Genomic DNA, 21,885 nt, shown 5'->3' with positions numbered 1-21,885 from the left:
GATTGCCCGAATTTCGCATCTGTGAGGATTATCTCTTGCTGATATTTTTCAGGGATGTAGATTGTTCAGATAGCAACACAAAAACTAAAGCTAGTAAGACACTGAAAGGGAATTAATGAATCAAGCTGAAAATTCACACATCATTAATTATCTACCCCAAAGCTGTATCACATTTCTCTTTTACAGTTTTAAAACCCAAAGCTCTTTTACATCTTTTTTAAGGTTTTTAAAACAGATGGTGGGTAATTCAGGTGCCAAGAGTAAAAGTCCAGACCAGAATTTTGTTCAACCAACCAATTGAGCATGATACAACTTGAGTGACAGTCACAGAGTACTCAAATGGTTGGTTGAAACAAAATCTTGGTCTGGACTTTTAGTCTCTGGACCTGAACTACCCACCTCTGAAGAAAATTATGTAGTGTGTCCAATTTGGCCCAGTTTGCCAATTGAAAGAAAATTTTGGTCTGGACTTTTACTCTCTGGACCTGAACTACCCACCTCTGAAGAAAACTATGTAGTGTGTCCAATTTGGTCCAGTTTGCCAATTTCAGTATCTTCTTTTATGACTAATATTTGATTTTGGCAATTATGGAAAGTCATATTTTAATTCTGTAAGATAAAAAAAGAATGAAAACAATGCAGTCTTTTCCAGTCACTCCTCACACGCCCCCTACTGGCCAGTAAGAGCAAAGGCTTCACCTGCAGGTTGCCTTTGATCCCGTCAAGCTCCTTAGACGTCTTGGAGAGCTGGCGCAGGATCCCCGTCCTCTCCGCAAAGACATCCTTCAGCCTCCGCTCCAGGCCCTCATAGGTCTGTCTAACAGAGGAGAAACACAAGCCGGCCGGGTCAGTGAAGGCTGTGACCCAACATCCGCCCCCTAAACCCCACTGAAGCCTGCAATCTGAGCAGTGCCCATACGGAGCCCCAGGGCAAACTTCACCTTTGGTGTCGGAGGTCCGCTAAGTCAGCATTCCTCCAGGAGGTGGTGCCCTAAGCGGCTGCCAGTTGCCTAATGACCAGCATTGAATGTGAGTAGCAGTGAGGTCCAGGGATGGACAGTGTGCACGTGCTTTTAATGATGCATCCTGGATTACTGGCTGTTTGGAGCTGAAGGGCGAGACGAGGCAGAGATGTCTCTGTTCCACATGACCAGTGTTTCTTTTAAACATTTCCCACCACAACAAGATCTAAGCTCTGTCACAAAGTCACACCACACCTGCGACAGATGAAGTACCACCGGCAGGGGAAGGGAAACAGAATGGTGAGGAACAGCCAGTGCTGTGTCCACGATCCACCTCCGGAATAAACTGGCGCAACAGGCGGAATCCCCCCTCCCCTGCGTGGGCATGCACATCTGTCAATTACAGGCCATGTCACACCACTTATGCATGCAAGGTGGGTGACCAAATGCCCCCCGTGAGTGAGCGACATGCTCCGAGCCCATTTGCAGCTGCTGATGAGCTGCTGTTTCTGGGCACTCATCAGCAGACTCACAGACCCCTATGAAGCCCCCAGCTCCCTCAGCGTTTTCATCTTCACCCGGCCAGGGACCCAGAGCCAAACACAGGCATTTCTGTTCATCCTGGGTAAACTCCTTTATTTGCTAATTCTGTATCATGGGCCTTAAAGGGCCTGTTTGTTGCAGGCAGATTGATCTGATCCGCTCCTGCCCCTCAGACCTCAGGCTGTGAGTCATCAGGCGGAAGTCCGGAGGGATCAGAGCTCTCGGAAATAGTGACGGTGGGATTCTGAGGGTTGGGAGTTGCACGGAGGCGAAGCGGCCAGCTTTGGGGGCTCATTCCCGTGGGACATCTACCTACCAATGAAGCCTGTCCCTCCTTCCCCATTCTGCCTGGGGAGATTGAGACGCTGGGTGGGGGAGGGCAGTGGGATGGGTGGGGGGGAGACCGGGCACTCTCCGGCGGCAGATGGCCGAGCCGACACCTCGTTTAATCACACCAACATGTCCTCTGACAGGCACATACTTGAAAAGACCCCTTTTTTGGCTCTAGATTTTGTGACAAGCTGCGGATCACTGACAGAGATCCTGCGGAGGAGTTTGGAGGAACATTCCCATCCTCCGGCTTTTGCCGTTTCGCCGCTGTGGTTTACTTAAAAACACCCAGGTGATAGACAGAGAATCAGGACTTTCAAGGCCGAAACATGGAAAATGAACAAATTCCTGAATTGCATTCATACAACGTAATTCTGCAGGTGACAAATAAAAACTTGAGACTTCTTGACAACTGCTAAAGCTAAACGGAGTAATGAGTGTGTGAATTTCCCAGGAGGAGGGGACACAGGGAGGGATCTGTATTTGGATGGTACTTAACCTTAGATCTCAGAGCAGTTCGTTTTAATGACCTGGAAAAATTAAACTGAAACCAAAACTTTAAAAGGCTTCTTTTATACAGAACTGAAAAAAATGACATCAAGGGATCACCTGCTTTTGTGGAGGAATAGCATTTTTAGCCCCCTTGAGTGAGACTGTTACTACTCCCTTTCAGGTCCCTGTGCATGTCAGATATGTAAAACTGGACCTGTTTTTGACACACCAGTACAAACCATAATGATGTCCATGTGCCCTAGACAACATCACAGCTCCCTTTTACACCATCAGATATAAGATATCAGGTGTCACACTATTAAATATGAATTGGGATGACGCACATATCACATGAGATCAGCATTTCTGCACATCAGAGTGCAGTTTCCACAAACCGCATCGCACCAGCGCAGCACGAACACACATAAGGACCCCAGCCGTAGTTCGCAGAGAGTCTGTTAAGCGCGGCAAGCGTATGCACAGGGAGACAGACTGTTTTGTCAGCCTTTTACTTAGCCGCTAGCCAGCAGAATCACTGTAACATCTATGACGTGACATTCAGGGGCCCCGCTGATGAGAGAAACACTTGCCAAGCTGCGGACACTGCTATTGACTGCCTGAGGAATTAGACATTAATTGGTCATTACTGTCAGAAAGCGGCGGTCCACGGCCCACTGCGACCCGAGCCTAGCACCGCCGGCGTCAGCAAAGGCTCCTGCTCACGCGTGATTAACGCCTCCGCTGTCAGGCGGGTGGCCCAGCGCTGCCCCTCCATCGCCATCCGCTGCCCATGGCTCCCGCTCGCCAGCCGTCACTCTCGACGTGCACGTTCCTTTTTGCAGGCTGTGCACTGATTACAGTGGCAGAGGGCAGATTTCCAGCCCAAGGATTGAGATGAAAACTGCCATTTTACCAGGAGGAAACTTAGCACCTTAGCCTAGAACAGCATTTCTCAACCCAGTCTTCAGGGACCCACAGACGGTCCACATTTTTACTCACACCTGGACCAAATAATCAAGAATGAAGCTCACAACCAGGAACACCAAATTCTGGGTTTAGCTGAGTTGGGAGCTAGGAATCAGCAAAACAGCCACCTGATGCATGCTGCAGGCTCAGTGTGTGCGGAGCAGGGTTGGGGCCATTCTGGAATGCATTCATCAATTCCAACACAAATCAGGAAATGAAACTGGAGTTGGGATCTGAAAAAAAAACTATGGGTAACAGAATTGGAAATGAATTTGAATTTCAGGGAGATTTAAAATCCAACTTCAGTTGTGTTTTCTGATTTGGATTGGAATTGATGATTGCATTCCGGAATGGCCCCAACCCTGGTGCGGAGTCCTGCATTACACATCCCAGGGCTGTAACAACGTACTGGCGGAGAATGTAGGCAGGCTGAGTACTGAGGGCCCATCTCACCCCTTTATTAACCTGGCATGTTACTCTGAATATCCGGCTGGATCCGAGGCCTGCCTGCATAAATTCACCACTTTTCAGGATACCTGCTTCCCTTCATCTGTGTCTGTGACAGTCGCAAGCGATTAAATATCTGTTGTCTGATCATATCACAGCAATTATCCAAAGTGAAGGAGCTGAAAATGTTTACTAGTCAAACTTTCCAATGAAAACACCAAAATTAATTATTTCTGACATGGAAGCTTTTCCTTGAAAGAAAAGCTGAAGAAACTCAGCTGTGCATTTGTCTTTGTGATGAAACAGTACGCCTCGAGGATACTTTGTAAAAAGAGGGGAGAAATCACATGAAAAAAATATAAAAGTATCTGAATAAAAATATACAAACGTGTCAGTTGGTGATGATTTTAAAACAAAACTGCCTTCATCAAATTGTCCATAAAAGCCCGTCATACGCAGCAACACAATGAGCCGGGATCACATCCCGGGTGGCACATGAAACCAGTTCTGGGCTGTGGGAGGAAACCACTGTGAACATAGGAAGAGCAGAACCGGGCCGAAAAATCAAATCCACAACCTTGGCTGTGTGAAGTCACAGTGCTGAATCCTGAGCAACCACACCAGGGAGCCAAAAAAAGAAAGGAAGGAGGAAAAAAAGAAAGTTCAGAGGTGGGACAGTGTTTGAAAATGATCTTTGGGGTAGCAGTAAGTCTGTCACACCACAGGAAAATCATCTTTCCATGTTGTACTAAAACATCCATGTCCTAACTGCTCATCCTGGTCATGGACACGGGGTGTGGGAGTTTTACCCCCTGAATGGTTACATACACCAGAGCACTAAGGAGTCATCATACAACTTAATTAGAAAGCTTGCTGTGTGTGCTATTCAAACTCAAACTCATTAGTTAAACTTACTTTAAAATGCTTTTAAATTGGACAAAAGACGAGTAATTTATTTTGTGAAGATTCCTAGCAACTTTTTTCTTTGTAAAACTGTAAAACAATATAATGTGCACAACATGCACTCTCACAACACACGCACATACACCTGTACACAAAACGCACCCTGCTGACACACAGGGTTCCTAAAATACTTCCAAAATATTCGCTGCACAGTGGTTGAATTTCCAGTTTAGTTCAATCACCCAACAGTTTCTTTCTTTCCCTTGTGACTCATCTGTATCTGTCTGAGATCCTTATTTATGATTTGATCTCATTTATACTGCCCGTGTGGTCCGCTTACATAATGTACACTGGTAGCACAAAGTCTGCACAGTTTATATATCCACTCATTGCCACATTTTTACAAAGAACTGCAGTGGCAAATGGTTTTGGCATTTATACCTCGCAATTAGCCACTAATGTATCACGTATGTACCATTGCTGAACACAGGACTGAAGCATTAAAAGGGAAAATGATCAAATTCAACCTGACTCTGGAAGATCGTGTCATCAGATCCAGTCACATGACCCAACCTCAGCAAAACATTAAGACTCAACTCTCAAGCAGGCGCTGTCCAGTTTGCTTCTCACTCCACAGCGGGATTAAACAGCGACTAAACAGGAACAGCATGATCAGTGCAGCCTGGAAGATTCTCCTGTTAATTTTAAATGCACATTTGGCATCTGAGTCAAGAATGCATTTTACTCTGTGGGTGGGACAGCGAGCTGAAATAACATCCACTAAAAAGTGTCTCTCGTCTCCCAGCAGCCAAGAAAATGTAATAAATAAATAAATAAAAAACAAATCTCACGGACATCAGCAAACCATTAGTCAGGCTGTGGGAGCCTGTCAGTAAACAAAACCATAAACAAGGAGAACGGATCACTTCTCAAAATGTGAAATTTATGGAGGCACACACTATCCAATATACCAAAAATGCCATATATGTGATATATATGTGGTGTGTATTATATTTATTCTCACACACACGCACACACACACACACACACACACACACACACAGTCGGTCTTCCTATGTAAATGGGGACCGTCCATTCATTTCTATGGGAAAAGCCCTAATCCCAAACACGACACCCTTAACCTCTACCCATCCCTTACCTTAACCATAAGTAATCAACCCAAAATACAAGACTTTTGGCATTTTTACTTTTTTGATTGCATTCACAGATTTTTATAAAACTGATGTTATCCAAATGGGAACCTCAAAAGATGTCCCCAAAAGTAGGGAAACTTTGGGGACAATTTGGTCCTCAAATGTGATCTATGCAAACCCACACACACACACACACACACACAGGGCTTGCGGGCAAAGGAGAGAACAGCTGGCTAATCTCCAGATATTTGCGAAATGGAGGGGAGCTGAATGTCAGGGCTGAAACGGAGAAGGGGATAAATCTAAGGATAAAACATGGTGCCCATGTTACCTGCCTCATCCATGCCGCTGTGGGCGGCAGCCAAGCCCCCAAGGAGAGCGCCGCCTGCCCCTGCCGCTCCTGTGTGCTTTGCTGCATTTTAGGTTGCGATGCTGCACCCATGACCGGTTCGGATCCGAGGGTAGGGTGACCACCTAATCCATGTCAGGAGGGACACTATGAGCTACAACAGGATTTGTAAACTACCATTTCATACATTTCAATTAAAAGGACCAGGATTTCACTTAAGCACTGGGTTCTTGCTGTATGCTGACTGGTCAGTCTCCTATAATCATGCATATGTGTCAGTAATGTTAATGCGAAACAGCTGGATGAGTCTTTCAATCTAGGAACTAACCAAACATTTTAGCAGAGCACAGAACCCTTTCAGCTTTAATAGTAGTTCGTAAAAGCTGAAGTAGCTCATAGTGTCCCTCCTGACATGGATTAGGTGGTCACCCTATCCGAGGGTCAGCAGAGTGATTTCATCGTTGGGAACTTGAGCAAGACCCTTAACGTCTAATTGTTTCAGAAACTGGCTAATCCCTGCTTTCTCAAAATTCTGATTTGGATAAAAGTGCATGCAAAATCAATGAAAAATAAAATAGTTCTTGAAGCTTTGAAAAGTGGTGACTGGTCACCACACCAAGGGGCGTCTTATTTTAATTCATGTGATGTCACAAAAACACCTAATATATTGAACCTTCACTCATTCACTATGGCAAGAGTCCATCTATACTTGTTCTGTGGCATCACATTGCCAGCTGAAATTCACTCACTAGGTCACCCACCCTACTGAAAAATGTCCTATTTCCTCTAAGCAGACTAAGCAAATGTTCACTTCAGGTTTCATCCATTTCTCTATCCATCTATTCTCCATAACCATCTATCCAGTGCAGGGTCACAGTGAACCAAGAGTGTATCCCAAGATGCCTGAAACAGGAGACACATATCCCTGTCCATCACAAGGCACCCACACAATAAAAGCAATTTGATGGTACCAATTCACCTAATTGTTAGCCCTGTTAGAGAACCATCCAGCAGATACTGAGAGCCATAAATAAAAGTCAGCGGCCGCAGGTGTGAGGGCTTGGTGTTGCACATTAAGCCGCACATAACCCCCCCCTAACAACTGCTCCTGTTACAGTCTTACTAGGGGGAGATCCTGAGAGAACTGGAATCCAGAGGAGAGGCTCAATGCAAAGCACATGCAGACAGGCTCAGGAAGGCACCCCTGGATGCACACACAAGTCCTGACTACATTGAAGTCAGTGACACCTAATCTAGATGCCTGGGCTCTTTTTCCCACAACAAAAACCATCAAGCAGATGTGAGGACAGCCTCCCTGATATCCTGACTCGCACACAAGCCTCAAGTCATCTAAACACAGCATAGACAACCTGATTCCCACACTTTCTGCAAGTGTCATCTCATTGGCCTTTGGATTAGAAACCTCTAGTCTGACCTCATCGCTGGCCTCGCCTCCCACCCATCGCTCCAAATCCTGGTTCCCACTGAAACCAGAATCCTCCCTGAGAATACTGCCCTAATCTCTAAGAGCTGGAAAAATACTCCCGTCCTCTCTTTGTGTAACAACTCTGCCTTTGAGTACTATGCAATTACGGTTATTAACCTTGTTAAAACCCTGCCATCACCCTGTAACGTAGACCTGATTATTTTATTTAAATCACCATGCCTTTCCTTACGTGTTCTTCTCCCTGCCCTTCCAGGGTGCCCTTTGCTCCCTCCCTCTTTCTCACTTCATTGCCATGGTAGCCTCTGCCCACTTCTCCCCTGACCTCTTCGACATCACAGGCACAGTTCAGAAGGGCAGACCGGACGTGGTGGATAACATGAAACCCTGCAGACTTGCTTAGGAATCAATCACTTTCATCACCTTTCCCAGCTAACGTCACTGCTGCTAAAGCCACCTACTATCATGATAACATCACCAGCTCCCCAGATGCTCCCCCCTCTACCACTCTTCACTTCTCCACCTCCACCCACCACGCTGACTGCTAGCAGCCCTTGGCACCCCATATCCTCTGCACCCAGCACTCATATACACCCCCCACAGCCCCGCACCTCCTTCACTTGCCCCTCTCACTGACACTGTCTCCAAGCTCCTCCTCACCACCTGTCCCCCAACTTTATACCCTCTCCTCTCCTTCAGACCATCAATCTCTCCCACACCCACCCCAGTACTTACTCATATTATGAACACATCACCGACTGGTGCATGTGCACTGCATTTAACAGGTTTGAGTAATTCCACTGCTTTAAAAGCCCACACTTGAACCTCACTAGACAAAAACTACAGATCAGTCTCTGTCCTCTCATTTCTGTATAAGTTTTTGACTTACAAGCAAAGAATAACCAGCTTGAAAGCCACACACTCCATTGTGACTGTCCTCCTAACTGTAGGGGATGCTCTGAGAGGTAGGTCAGTGGTTCTAATCCTGTTGGAGGCCGCAGGCAGTGAATTGTCAGATCCTGGCATCTAGAGGACCCTCCTGAGGTGGCCTGAATCTCTTAGGTAAATCCTGTATCTAAGTTAAATCAAATAAATGGTGTCATCAAGACTCAGTTCTTGATCGTCTCCTAGGTTCCATCATTCATTCATACGGTTTCTCCCAACACTACTACATTCCGTGGTAATTATCTGACCTTGCCTCCAGAGGACACCAAATAGTTGGCTCAGATTTATGTGTCTCTCACTGACTTTCGGTAGATGAGCAATCATCATCCCTAGCTGAACCTTTCAAAGACCCAGCATATTGCCTTCCATGTCAAGCCTACCAGTTTCCTAGAATCCAGTCCAAGTAATTGAGGACTGTTTTCAGGACTGTCGACAGAACAGCATCAAGTCACTCATCAGTTCATCTCACCTTCTATGGTCAGCAATCAAATGCCACCTATCGGTTCCTCCACCTCATGAAAACAATCTCGTAATCTATGCTTTTCATGCATATATCCTACCCAAGTAAATCTGCGTCCCACACAGCCCTCAAGGAATGGCTAAGCACATCTTTTCTGAGAACGAATGACCTAACCCCATACTACCACTGACCATCCTTAACATCTGGTCACTTTGACAGTCCTAGTTAAATGGTTCCGCTGACAACTACTGAACGCTCTGTTGTATTTTGCCTTTAGACTTACTTTCTAGGAGAGGTGGAAAGTTCGGGTCCAGAAAGTAAAAATCCTGACTAAAATTTTGTTTCAACCAGCTAGTTGAATCTAAAGAGTCACAGTCACAGAGTACTCAACTAGTTGGTTGGATCAAAATCTTGGTCTGGATTTCTACTTTCTGGACCCGTATGTTCCAGAGTGATGACTCTCCTGATGTTATGCATTGGAATAACTTTCCGGATATTTGATTCTATGGTGTTTTGTACGGCCATAGTTCTCATAACTATTAGCACTTGTTAATAGACAACCACTAGAAGTTTGTACCCAAGTTAGCTCCTGACAGCTTCATGATTGTGATGTATTATCTGCCTCACTTGTGTATCATTATGAACAAAAGCGCCTGCAAAATAAAAGTATTCCACATGTAATTATGATAAATGAAAAAAGACACAATACAAAAGAATCTAAAGGTTTCCCTATATTATGAAACACAACATTTTCTTGTATGTGCCAAGTCATCCATGCACCCAAAGCTGTATAAGCATTAGAATCTATAAACTAAATGAAACATTCTTTCATGTTAACGCTGATGTGTATGTATACTTTCACACTAACACGTGTATAATACTTTTACACTAATGCTGATGTGTGTATTCTTTCATGTTAACGCTGGTGTGTGTGTATACTTTTACGCCAGATGTGTGTATACTTTCATGTAAACGCTGATGTGTGTGTATACTTTCACGTTAACCCCGATGTGTGTGTATACTTTTACACCACTGATGTGTGTATACTTTTATGTTAATGCTGATGTGCATGTGTCACGCCCACCTCACTTGATGGGCGACAATCACTGGAAGCTAATGGAAACCACCATACTTGAGCCTCGCACTGACATTAGCCTGGTGTGAGGTATTGTCTCTATGCACATACTGAGCTCTCTGACTTTTCGTTGTCTCCCCAGTTGCGTTCTGTCTTCCTGGCCCTGCCCGCTCCTTCCACGACTCCTGCCTGCCCTCCTGCCCGTCCGCCCTCCCCGTGAAGCCCCTCTTGGATTCCCCAGTGTTCGTCCTCCGTGTCTCCGGCTTGACCCCCTGGCTTCTCGACCTTCGGCATCCCCTCTCTCGACGACGACATCGGATCACGTTCTGGTTTCTGGTTTCTGGCAACGACTTGGATACGGCTCACGATTTCCCCTTGCTTAACCAGGTTGACTCTATTCATCTCTGCGGATCTTTCTGGGCAGGACAGCATGTATATTTTTACGCCACTGATGTGTGTATACTTTCACATTAATGCCAATGTGTGTGTATACTTTTACGCTAATGCCAATGTTTATGTATACTTCTACGTTAATGCTAGTGTATGTCTTTTAAGCTAATGTGGATGCGTGTATATACTTTTTAAAGTAATATTTAATGGCATTTTTTGAGACAGTGAGACTTGTTATGGGAGCCTTTGGAGACTGATATTGTCTAATTGGCGGCTCAGCAAAGGCACTCACACCAAATTAATGCCAGCATTGCCGAGCGGCTCCGTACTGAACAGGCATGATGCTCTGCAGTAGCATCAGCTAGCGGCTGTTTGCCATCTCTTGTGGGGAGTTCTCCTTGTATTGTGCGTCTATTAGAAAACCAATTATGTTTTTTGCCTTCTACATGAAAATGGAAATCTGCAGTCAGAGTTAAAATTCCACAAAGTACATAACAGTAAGAAAACATATCTTTGAGGACAACTGACACAAAAACATATATATTGTTGACAATTGTGTTTTTCTACCTTAACTTGCACGCACTGGAGGTAAAGCTTTTCCATGTGCCCTGTACCGGATTGGATTGGTGTGTCCCCTCTGCCATGTAAATCATGATTTAGCACCAGAGGTGACGGTTCTCATTCTGCCTCCATCGCTGGGGTGGCGGGAATGTGCGGCTTATTTAATACCCAACCCTGCCCAAAGCGTCTAGACTGAGGTTTTACTGCCTTGGTGTTGTGGAAATGCGGCTGGGGGGCACTGCTTCCCCGGGCTAATTTAATATCCTTGACGTGTGTCCTAACTGTGTCAATGTTTGTCCCTGGTGTGTCATTTTTTGTACCCATGTTAGTACATCTAGTAAACCCCTATACAGTCCTTTTTTAGTACAAAAACAAATCATACTATATAGAAGCCTGATTTAAACACATAACGCATATATATTTCATTTTATTAGCCTAACATCTAAACCAAAAATTGCTTTTTAATATAATGTAAAGCAAAATGTAAAACAGGTGCTGATTTGACAAAATTTGTATTAAAAAATTATTCAAAACAGAGAGGATAATCAGAATTATTCAATGGCTGCACAAGAGCAGTTCCTTTTGCTGAAAAGTCTTGCTTTGCCCAAAGACAACAAGGAAACAAAGTGGCCCTCTCCTACAATGTAACCTTACAAAATATAGTATAACACAATAACAGTCCGTGGGACGGCAGTGAAGTGCATGGGAAGCGTTTCAAGGCGATTGCATTAGTCAAGCTTCGTTGTGTAATCGGGTAGGTGGGGGGGGGAAGGGGGGGGGCACTTAATTCACAATGATGGGAATTCCACAGCAGCCTGTCCCGTGGTTAGGGGATTTCTAGCTTTCAGTGCGCTTGCTGATAAAAATGCGACATTACCCCGGTTCACAGGAAGCATAATGGAGCAACGCTGCATTGAGGAGGTAAACTCAGGCTTTGAGTGTAATCCAGACTGGACGCACCCTGTGCTTTTCTATGAGAACCAGGCCACCTGCTGTGATGGAGTGTGGCTTGGCCACTCTGAAGATGTCCTAACCACTACAAAGAAAGGACTGAATCCTCCTGCAGCGTAAGACAGGCTAGGAGCCTCCCAGGAACCTCTGAGACCTCTCAGGGGATGAAAATTCCAAGTTAAAGCAGGTTTAGGACATACATGTAGGAGGTGTTTCCGCAGTGAGAAAGTGCAGCAGCTGACCACAGGCCAGGTTAGCGTCCTACATCTATAGCCTAATGACCACAGTCTCCCCGGCCTTGCTGGCTCTACGCTGGCCCTCTCAGAGTCCTCCGCCTCTCCCTCCTGACCTCAGACACATTCTCACCGGGAACCCATGGAAATTATTATTCACTTGCTGTTTATCTGCAGAGGTTGAAACACAGGCCTGGCTATCAATCACTGACTGAAGCAATCAGGTTAAGTACTCTGCTGAAGGTGACGATGTGGTTGTGGGGGCATGTTTTGAACATGACCAGGGGCAACCTCACTGCAATAGGCCCTTATAGTCACTATGTGCTGCCACAACCTCAGCATTAAACTGTAACAGCTTGGGTCATATTCCCCCCCACTTCCCCTGTGATCCACTTTTGTTGGTCGCTTCTCCAGCACCCGCAGAGGTCCAGGTGGACAAACAGTAGGAGAGAAATCTGAGCAGATAGGAGGATAGATGTAGCACACTCGGGCAGGTTGATTTATATTTGTCATTTCTGAGCAACATCCTGTCTGTCCTTAAAGGTCTTGGCATGTCTCTCTTGCCCACCCAGAGAATTCCGACCTGCAACAGCAGCCTCGGTGTGCTCCTGATTAATTTCCCAGCATGCCTTCCTGCGCTGTTGCGTAGCGGAGTCCCTGTGTGCCAGGCAGGGGCTTAAGCCTAGTCTTCCTGGCTGGAGCTCGGCTTGCTCTGTACTGTGCTGTTCTTTCCCATGCCACCCGGTGGGCGCAACCGAGACAGTCTCTCTTTCCCAGGGAGATGAAAGCCATTCTTCTTCAAAGAAGCTCTTTGGCTGTCCTTGTGCCCCCCCCCCCCCCCCCCCCCACCACCACCACCCAGTGAATGCTGGGTAAATTAGCTTCCCTATCACTTTCCTTCAGTGCAAAAAAAAAATAATAATTCACATATATCACAATCAGTGATATATGGTAATAGAACTAGCTGGGTTCCCTTGGCCAGTGGTGGATGACACTGCCTTGACTTTGCAGTGAGGTTCGATAGAACTGTCCCGGATATTTACGGAGTCAGTGTTCCGCACACCATACCGTTTGGTGTCCTTCCGAGGGGGACCCATCTCTCTCTAGAGAGCCTTCTGCACCGTGGCCCTGTTTTAATTGCATTACATGGATTACCGATACCCACAGGCGAGCCTTTGTTTCAGTCCAAAGGGCAGCCAGACACCAGGAATCAATCTCGTTAGTGCGCACCCCGCTGTCCAAATGGACTCCAGGACAGTGGCTGGCGAGGACAGCTATCCGGCCAAACCCAGTGAAGCACGACTGCTGGCTGTCCTGCATGAACTCTTGACCAGGACAATGGGTTAGAGTAGATTCACATTGATGACAGGAAAGTTGCAAAGCAGATGGAGAGAGGCAGACAAGATTAAGCCTGTCGTCTTTAGGTGGGGACGCGGACAGCTCATCTGGAGGTGCATCACTGGACAGATCTCTCTGTTAGACACGGCCCTAACAGTACTGCCTAACACCCAGTTTTTAACCGCGTTCCCTTGTCTCGTACTTGCTAACGACATGGACTACTAACCCGAAGTCCCTAAACTGAGGTGCGAATGTCTGAATATAGTAAAAGTCACCAAAAGGCCAGAATGGTATTTCCCAGCAGAACCAGGGGCCCACTGAGAAAATAGCAGATGCAGAGAGGTCGGCATTGTATTGGGTGTGCGTGTGTGTTTTCAGTGGCAGAAAATTCCTCCATATTATTTATTCCTGGATATAAAACCTGATGCTAAAAAGCAAATTGTTTGCTTGGGGATGAGTCAGAAGTCAAGTGACCAATAATCAATCACATTGTTTCTTTATTAGAATCCTTAACACAAATCCAGAAACAAAAGAAAGATCCTGACAAATCGATCAGCAATAGAAATGAGTATGGATACTCTCCATCACAAGCCGACAAAACTACAACAAATGTGGGCCAGTGAACAATTAACACTGGGGAAACAGCTAGAATCTCTTTGACATCCAATATGAGCAACGGCCCATTTGTTCGACACCGAGCAGCTGTCCAGCCACACATATCTGAGACACACGTTGTGACCTGGGGGGCAGCTGCTTGAGCAGATGTTGACCACCTGTGCTTCACCGTTACAATCTCTTCCTGCTGGCCTTCTGGGATGGGACGCCCCAGAACATACTCTGTGCACTACTCAAGTCACAGCAAGTCAAGTGGGCTTTATTTTATTGATTATTGTTTTATTATTAAGGACCAGGACCTCCTTAGGCCAGTTCTCTCCAACACGCACAACACTTCAGGATTCCTACAAGTGCACTGTGCAATTTCCCGGCAGTGAGGTACCAATTACCCTGCATACAGTATAGCCGGCTTACGTTTACTTATACATCTACTGTACAGTACATGCTTGTTTATTTGCACATCTTTACTCTTGTTTATATGTATTTTATTTATTTTTGTTTGCTTATTTTCTCTAATGTTTCTTTTAACCTTTTGTCTTGATTGAATGTTTATACACCGATACAAATTCCTAGTACTTCTTTGCTTGGTGATTAAATTTCTGATTTTGATTTTTTTTGTCACAGAAAGACATACATACATTCTCTATGCTAAAATATTGATTATCCAGCATTGGATGATACACTGACATCATCAGTAGTATGGCAATGTTAGGGCGCGGCATGGCACAGGCAGGGAATAAAAGGTGACTTAAAAACTCCAAGACAAAGGGACTTATTGGGGAAACTGAACACACTGGGTAAACTACAAAACAAATGGACTGTGTGGGGCCAAAACTAAATGGGGGAAACTAGAATTAACTACAAAAATACCAATATGTAACAACGAGGAGAAAAGAGCAACACAAGGGACAGAACTAGAAAAATGAAACAGAGCAGCAGCAACAACGCACAGTAACTTGAACACAATTAATCACAAATAACAGGAGGGCAAGCACTTAAATACAGAGGAACACCAGCGCAAACAAGGAACAGGTGTAAATCATAATCAGATTAACGAATCAAAAAGAACTCAGGACAACAAGAAACAGGTGTGACAGGTTACAATTAAATGAACATGAAACTAAGGAACCTTAACAAACCAAAAATATGCAACTAGGAGGCATAGCACAGAGGGCTGAATAAACTAAATGAAAACTAAAAGCAAACAGAACACAAACAGGGCAAACCAAAAAGAGAAGCAAAATAACTACAAACAACAAAAGTCAATAACAGGTGAAACTGGCTTTGAACTCAGACTTGTAGGATTACAGTCTCTGTGCCCTACACTCAACCCTCTGAGCCAAGCACCAGTCCAGGGAGCAGTGGCGCACACAAGGGTTAGATAGGGAGAGAAAGGGCAGGATGGCCAGTGACACCTGCTGGCCAAACAGGGTATAGACACAAAGGGTAGGGTCAGACAGGCGCTGACCCTGACAAGTAAAGGCACGGGTACTGCAGTGCTGTGCAGGTAAATAGTCCATCAAATCAAGTTTTATCACAACAAAGGACAAAATGTGAAAGATGCACAGATCAATAACAATGCAAAATAATTCCCATGTCATATTTAAGGGGTTTCACAGATGTCCTGCATTACAAGCCGGTAGGAGCAAGAGAAGAGAACAGTATAAACACATGAAACATTTAGGCTCATTAAGTAACAGCAGAAGTAAAAGAAAATTTAGGGCCAAAACCAAAGACCTACAACATAAACAATGAAACTATTGAAATCTGATAGTCCAGGTTAAGATGGTGGAGGAGTAGCTGATTGCTATTAAGACCTGGACAGTGAGTTCATAGTGGATATATGAGGTTTATCATCCACTAGTGTATGGAAGACACACTGGTGTTTTACAGGAAACTTTCCTAACTTTTTATATCAAAAGAAGAAAATATTTAACAATTTTCAGTAATTTAGCAAAACAGGGAGTCTAGCACTATAACAGCTTGAAGGGAAAACACTATTCACTACATTCCCAATACTTGTTCATATTGAGCAACATTGCTGTGCTGGACCCAGAGTACAGTGACCCCACAGACTGAGGAATTGAATGCCTCACTATGGTGTGTTCGTGATGCAACACGGTCAGAACAAAAGTGTTCAAAAGAAAGCCTGCATGTTTGAGATCAGCCCCCATATCAGGCAGCAGAGGGACTATTTTTAACTCAAACTATCACACTGCTGCTAATTACCTTTGGCTCACAGGCACAGACTACATGAGCTCTGCATCCAATCATTGCCATATATAACCACATCGCTGTGAGCTTGTCTGCATGCACAGCCTGTTCTGACATGAGAAACCGTAATAAGTTACCTTAATCAGACGGCACAATGCAGATCTCCCAATGCTAACTTTGGAAGCTTATTCATCTCATGCTACACATGGGGCTGGAAGGAGCTGAGCAGGCATTGTCGGCGGTAACAGCAGCCATCTTCTGCCTCTATGTCCTGGCATCTTGCCCGGTGGCCTTCCTCTGAGTCCAGTCAAGAGTCCATGAGTCCATCATGTGGGCCACAGAACCCTGACCCACAAACCGTGTGATGTCACCCACACTGAAAACACGATTACCTCTCACCCACTCACACTGTGGTGTTTGTATAGTTCACACTCAGAGAAAGGGAAGAAATGCCAACTGACCTAACCTTACAGAATATGAATTTCTGTTGAATAACTCCTCTTTATTTACAATAAGAGAAGCATGTTTTTCGCTGCGGAGTCCATTATGAATAATCTTGCATAGCCGCGGGCTTCTGCGTCTCTTAACGAGCCACGAAGGACAAAGGTGCGTGTTGTGGGAAGCTGGGACCCAGGCTGGAGATGCTGTTCTGCTCAAAGCACTCAAACCAAAGATATGTGATTGCTAAAATACAAACTGTTGTTTAATGATCCAGAAAAGGCTCATGTACAGTGCAAAGTACACTTCAATGTCACTTTCTACTGGAAGCAGTTTTCAGACATAATAATCAATAAGTCATCAGCATTAATTATGGACACACTGTCCACTAAATGTACTTCCTAAGTACATCTGCTGTCCATGAAGACAACAGAATGGCATCATGCCTCAGGACTGATAAGTCATGTGGAGAAAATATTTACATCCCCACTGACAGGGCAGGTGTAGAGGTCAGCTTGTACCATTCTGCCGCAACCTTGCTCTAAAACACAGTTATGCCCCATCTAGCCCCACCTAAACCCATCTAAGGAGAAACGTTCCAGATGCAGGCGCTGAACAACGCGAGAGAAAGGCTGTTACATCTTCCCGCCGGAGTGACGCAGGCAAGATTGCGAACTAAACAGCTGCTGCAGGATGCGAAAGATGCCGAAAGCTGGAGGCCAGAGGGGCACACTTTAATTAACGACCCGATCAGCATTTACACAACGCTAGGTTTAACCCCAAGATTAAAACACAAAAGGAGCTTGGTTACGTGGGCGGAGTGGACAGATCAAGTGCAAGAAATGACATCATGGCATTAATCAGAGGATAAGAAATGAGAGTGGATCAGGCTGTTTGCAAGCCTCACAAAGGGGTAGCTTAGTTATTGGGGTTTGCGGAAAACTGGACGGAAAGTGATTTCTGCTTTAATATATAGACGTTTAAGCCAGGATATGATCCACGGCCTGTCTGCAGCCTGCAGGCCATGTTTTCTCATGGGCTGTGCTCATTTCCTCCCAGTGAGAGGGCTGAAGGTGTTAACTGGAGAATTGTGGCATTCTGTTGATTTTTTTTCCCCCAGGTTTCTGGGGTTTCACAAAACAAATTGGGGTGCTTTTTCAGTTGTGCCAAAAAAACAAAGAGTGTTTTTCGGCCTCTGTTGTACGAAGCCCATCTATAATCCTGACGATCACAAAGCATCGCCGCTGGGGGCATCTCAAAAGCACAGCGCAGCACCAGGGTCTGATAGAGGATTTACAGAGAGCTCCCAGGTCAAACCCCTAATCTACAGAGAGGGCTTTTGCAGCATAGTCACACCAACCGCTCTGGTCTGTTATGCAAAATTAGGCATATCAGATCTTACATAGTGCAAGATTATTAAGCCTGAAATAAACAAAGGACAGTTTTGTGGCTCAGTGGGTAGCACTGCAGCCTCATAGTACAGGGCTGTGCTGCTCAGCATGCAGACGTCCCCTAGGAACTCCAGCTTAAGCAAACTAATGTTTATTTGACCTTTATGTGCACGTTTGTGGACATCGTTAGACTGGGATCCCAGCAGCATTGGGCATTTCAGGTCCAGAAACTGCAAATCCAGATTTTGTTTCTACCAACCTGTTGAGTATAGAGTCACAGTGACAGGGTACTCACTTGGTTGGTAGAAACAAAATCTTGGTCTCGATTTGTAGTTTCTTCACCTGAAATGCCGAACACTGGATCCCACCCAGATTGACCCTGAGCTGGAAACCAAACGAACAGGATAATAACAGTGCAAACCAAAACACAGGATTTCCTGTTATGGAGAAGGTTGCCGGTTCCAACCCCAAGTCGGAAGTGCTGGGCCCTCGAACAAGGTCCTTAACGCCCAAATGTTGCAGGAACTGCCTGACCCAAATAAATAAAATGACATGTAAATATCCAGTCCATTGAAATGTCAGGATCGACAAGGACGGGCATGATGGCTGAGGGGCTGTCGTTACACAACACTTAACATACCTGTAACGTATTATTGTTAACCAACACCTTAACAACGTATTGGTTAACAATAATACGTTAAGCAATAACATAATGTGAACAGAGGTCTCATAGTTATGACAGCAAGAGAGTACAATCAGGAACTCTTGTGGATTCTGACACCACTCAGAACCCCCTGCTCTCGCTTTATATATATATGCACATGAGGCTGCATGCGCATCCACGTCTCGCCTTCGATACAACCCGGCAATTACGGGTTTTATACGGGATATAAATACGGCCTGGGGAAAGCGAACAGCAGATAGAGGAGATTACATAATTACAGTAAGAGAGATGAGAGGATCTTCTGAGGACTGCACAGTACTTACAGAAATCATTGCCGGGTAATAACAGTGCAGCACGCATGAACACAAATAGGCAATATCACTTTGCGGGGTCCTAGACTACTTTACTTTTCACAGGGAAGGGTCTTCCAGAGAAGCTCCAATGAACCCTGTAAACCAGCTCAGTGTGGCTTCAGCTGGAGAGGCAGGCGGAACACAGGTTGGAAGCTGCATGGGCAGACAGAGGCCTGGCAGAAGAAAACCACATCATTTAACACAGCCTGAATGGGAGCAGCAAAGTCAGGAGGGACGACCGTCCAGGAAAAAAAAACACTTTTACTGAGAGGGTCACAGCCATGATCATGACAAGTCTTAATAAAGTGCGTGATGAGGGCAATGTTACAGGGACTGTGCTAATTTTAGCGGGGACTGTGCTAATACGGTCAGAAATACTAAATCAGTGCATTTTTATTTCGCATACATTAATTTTTCCTAAAACTTCTTCTACTTTAATGTTTCTTTATGCGTTTTCCTTCTGAAATATAACCCCCATACCACAGAACTTGGTGAAACACGGGCAGCCTGAATCTCTGTCAGACTGAATTTTAATGCGGCTGAAGCATACGCCTCACCCATCCAAAGGTGGTGGGCCCTGGGACCCAGCTTTTTACAGTCTTAAAACCTCTTTTATATCACCACAGGAAACACAAGCTGCCCTGAACACAGTGACTTAGGTAACAATTGATAAATTCACAGGTAACTCTGTCTGACAGGGCCTTTATCCAGGTTAGACATTGTGCTTTTCCCAAAAGACATACATAGCCAGCTGGGAAAACTTAATGTTTGAAACCCTGGGCAATTAGTGAATAAAACTGCTTTACCATACTAACACTCAGCACAATAACTTCAACAGCCAGTTAGATAAACCCGTTTCACACACAGCTCCAAACATGCAGGTTAAACATGTTTCTCTTTATTATTTACTACTACTATTTAATACTATTGTGCACTGGTTGTGCAATAACAGTCAACTTTAAAGTGCAATGAATAGATTCTTTAAATTCAGCATGTCTGCTTAAAGGGGAACTCAAATCACGGATCAGCAGTATATTTTACACTGCCATACCATGCAAAGCGAACACAGATAACCTGGTCTGTCCTCCTCATTTGAATCGAGGATGGATAAAGAGAAAAGACTCAGAAGCAGCTGCACTGGCAGGATTTTAAATCACTCAGGATTCAGGCTAACTATGTTTATTCTTCACTGGAAATAGACAACATATGTACCTCTTGCCTTGTTAATCAGCTGAAATGCAACAACTCACTGCAATATGAATTCAGGAACACAAAGTTCACAAGACTCTGTACACTTGCACCAGGCAGAAGCTATTCTAAGCACAGGACTCTAAAGAGGAACTTGTTACAGAAGACCAAGTGTATTCCTACATTGCAAATCACATTATCAGTTACAATTTGTTCTAGTGCAACAACATGGTACATATTGTTAAATAATTTTATATTAAAATGCAATAAACTAGAGAGGCTAATCTTTTTTGGCTAGATTATTAAAAACCTGACTTGTAAGAGTAACCCAGTACCACCAGCCATACTCCCGTTATCAGCTATACTAACAGTTCATATGAACTGGACAGTGTCAGCTGTTTTTTCCAGAGGATCTAAGGAGCGGTCAGGAAAGTAAGAGCAGTCCAGCTTTACAATGGAGGAATTACCAACCTGCAGCAAGCATCCAACACACCTGCTACCATCTCTATATGAATTAATTGCAGATAAAGGCATCCATGGCGGCCCTCACATGCAAGGAGACCTGAGGCTGAAGTTTTCAGTGTGGTTTCTGGTGTCATAAGTCAAACAGCAGACAACAACAACACAATTATAGAAGAACATGCTGTTGCTGTGGCAACAGTGGAGCGGCTACGGTTCTCCTGTGGACTTGCCAGTGAAAGACCTGCCGGTTGCACAACCGAGACAGAAATGGAAGGTACCGGAAAGACTTGGGCTATATGGTGCTTCTAAAAGCTTGGAGAGCTTGGAGAGAGACAGTAAAGCACCACGGTAAAGCTCAGTCTTGGCCGGTGTGGTGGAAAGTGCACCCTAAGAATGGCTGGCCATCCTACATGCGACTGCAAAAACGGGTCCCCTTCCAGAACGCAGAATCTCCCTGGGAGAAAGAGCCCAGGCCCATAAGAGAGCCCTTGCTGCGCCGCTCCAGCAGAGGATAATGCTGTACATTAACAGACAGGTTTATATTTTTCTGCCAAGAGCACTTAGTGTGTGATGTGTGTGCTGGGAGAGACACTGCCTTCCCACCCCAGCAGTGTGCTGGAAGAGCTCTGTCTCCCTCTCCAGCTCACACAGTGGCTGCCGTCCAACTCAATTAACTGCCAAACCCTCAGTGCCCGGCTGCTTCAAACATTGCAGCCACCGCACAGCTTCACCCGAGCTCTACTTCCATTAACAGTCCTGATTCACAAACCCAAATATTCAGTTATTAAAGGGAAGGGACCAGCGATGCTGAGGCACAGGGGCCTCGTCACTCGGCCGACACCCAGTATTAGGATGAATTACAGATTTATGGTCCTCAAGCTTGTTTTTAAGTGCAAAGCTCTTTCAAAATGAAAAATGAACTTCCGCAGGCGTATGTGACGAGCACAGCTGAAACAAGGGGTGCCAGTTGTACTACGCTATGAGCTGGGTCTAAGGGGCACAATTAGTGTTGCCATG

General features: G+C 45.1%; 1 protein-coding gene across 1 annotated transcript in view; it reads right to left on the bottom strand.

The window, feature by feature from the left end:
• The window catches only part of luzp2 (leucine zipper protein 2), an 84,050-nt gene that overhangs the window by 28,149 nt on the left and 34,016 nt on the right, over positions 1 to 21,885 (bottom strand). The window contains exon 2 of the mRNA XM_072698497.1: positions 700 to 817. Within this exon, the coding sequence (XP_072554598.1) occupies positions 700 to 817 (118 nt within the window). The remainder of the gene's footprint in view (positions 1 to 699; positions 818 to 21,885) is intronic.

The sequence above is a fragment of the Paramormyrops kingsleyae genome, chromosome 13, assembly GCF_048594095.1.
Source record: "Paramormyrops kingsleyae isolate MSU_618 chromosome 13, PKINGS_0.4, whole genome shotgun sequence".
In the NCBI taxonomy this organism is placed as follows: Eukaryota; Metazoa; Chordata; class Actinopteri; order Osteoglossiformes; family Mormyridae; genus Paramormyrops; species Paramormyrops kingsleyae.
Note: the sequence above shows the minus strand (reverse complement) of the source record. Positions and strands in the feature narration are given on the sequence as shown.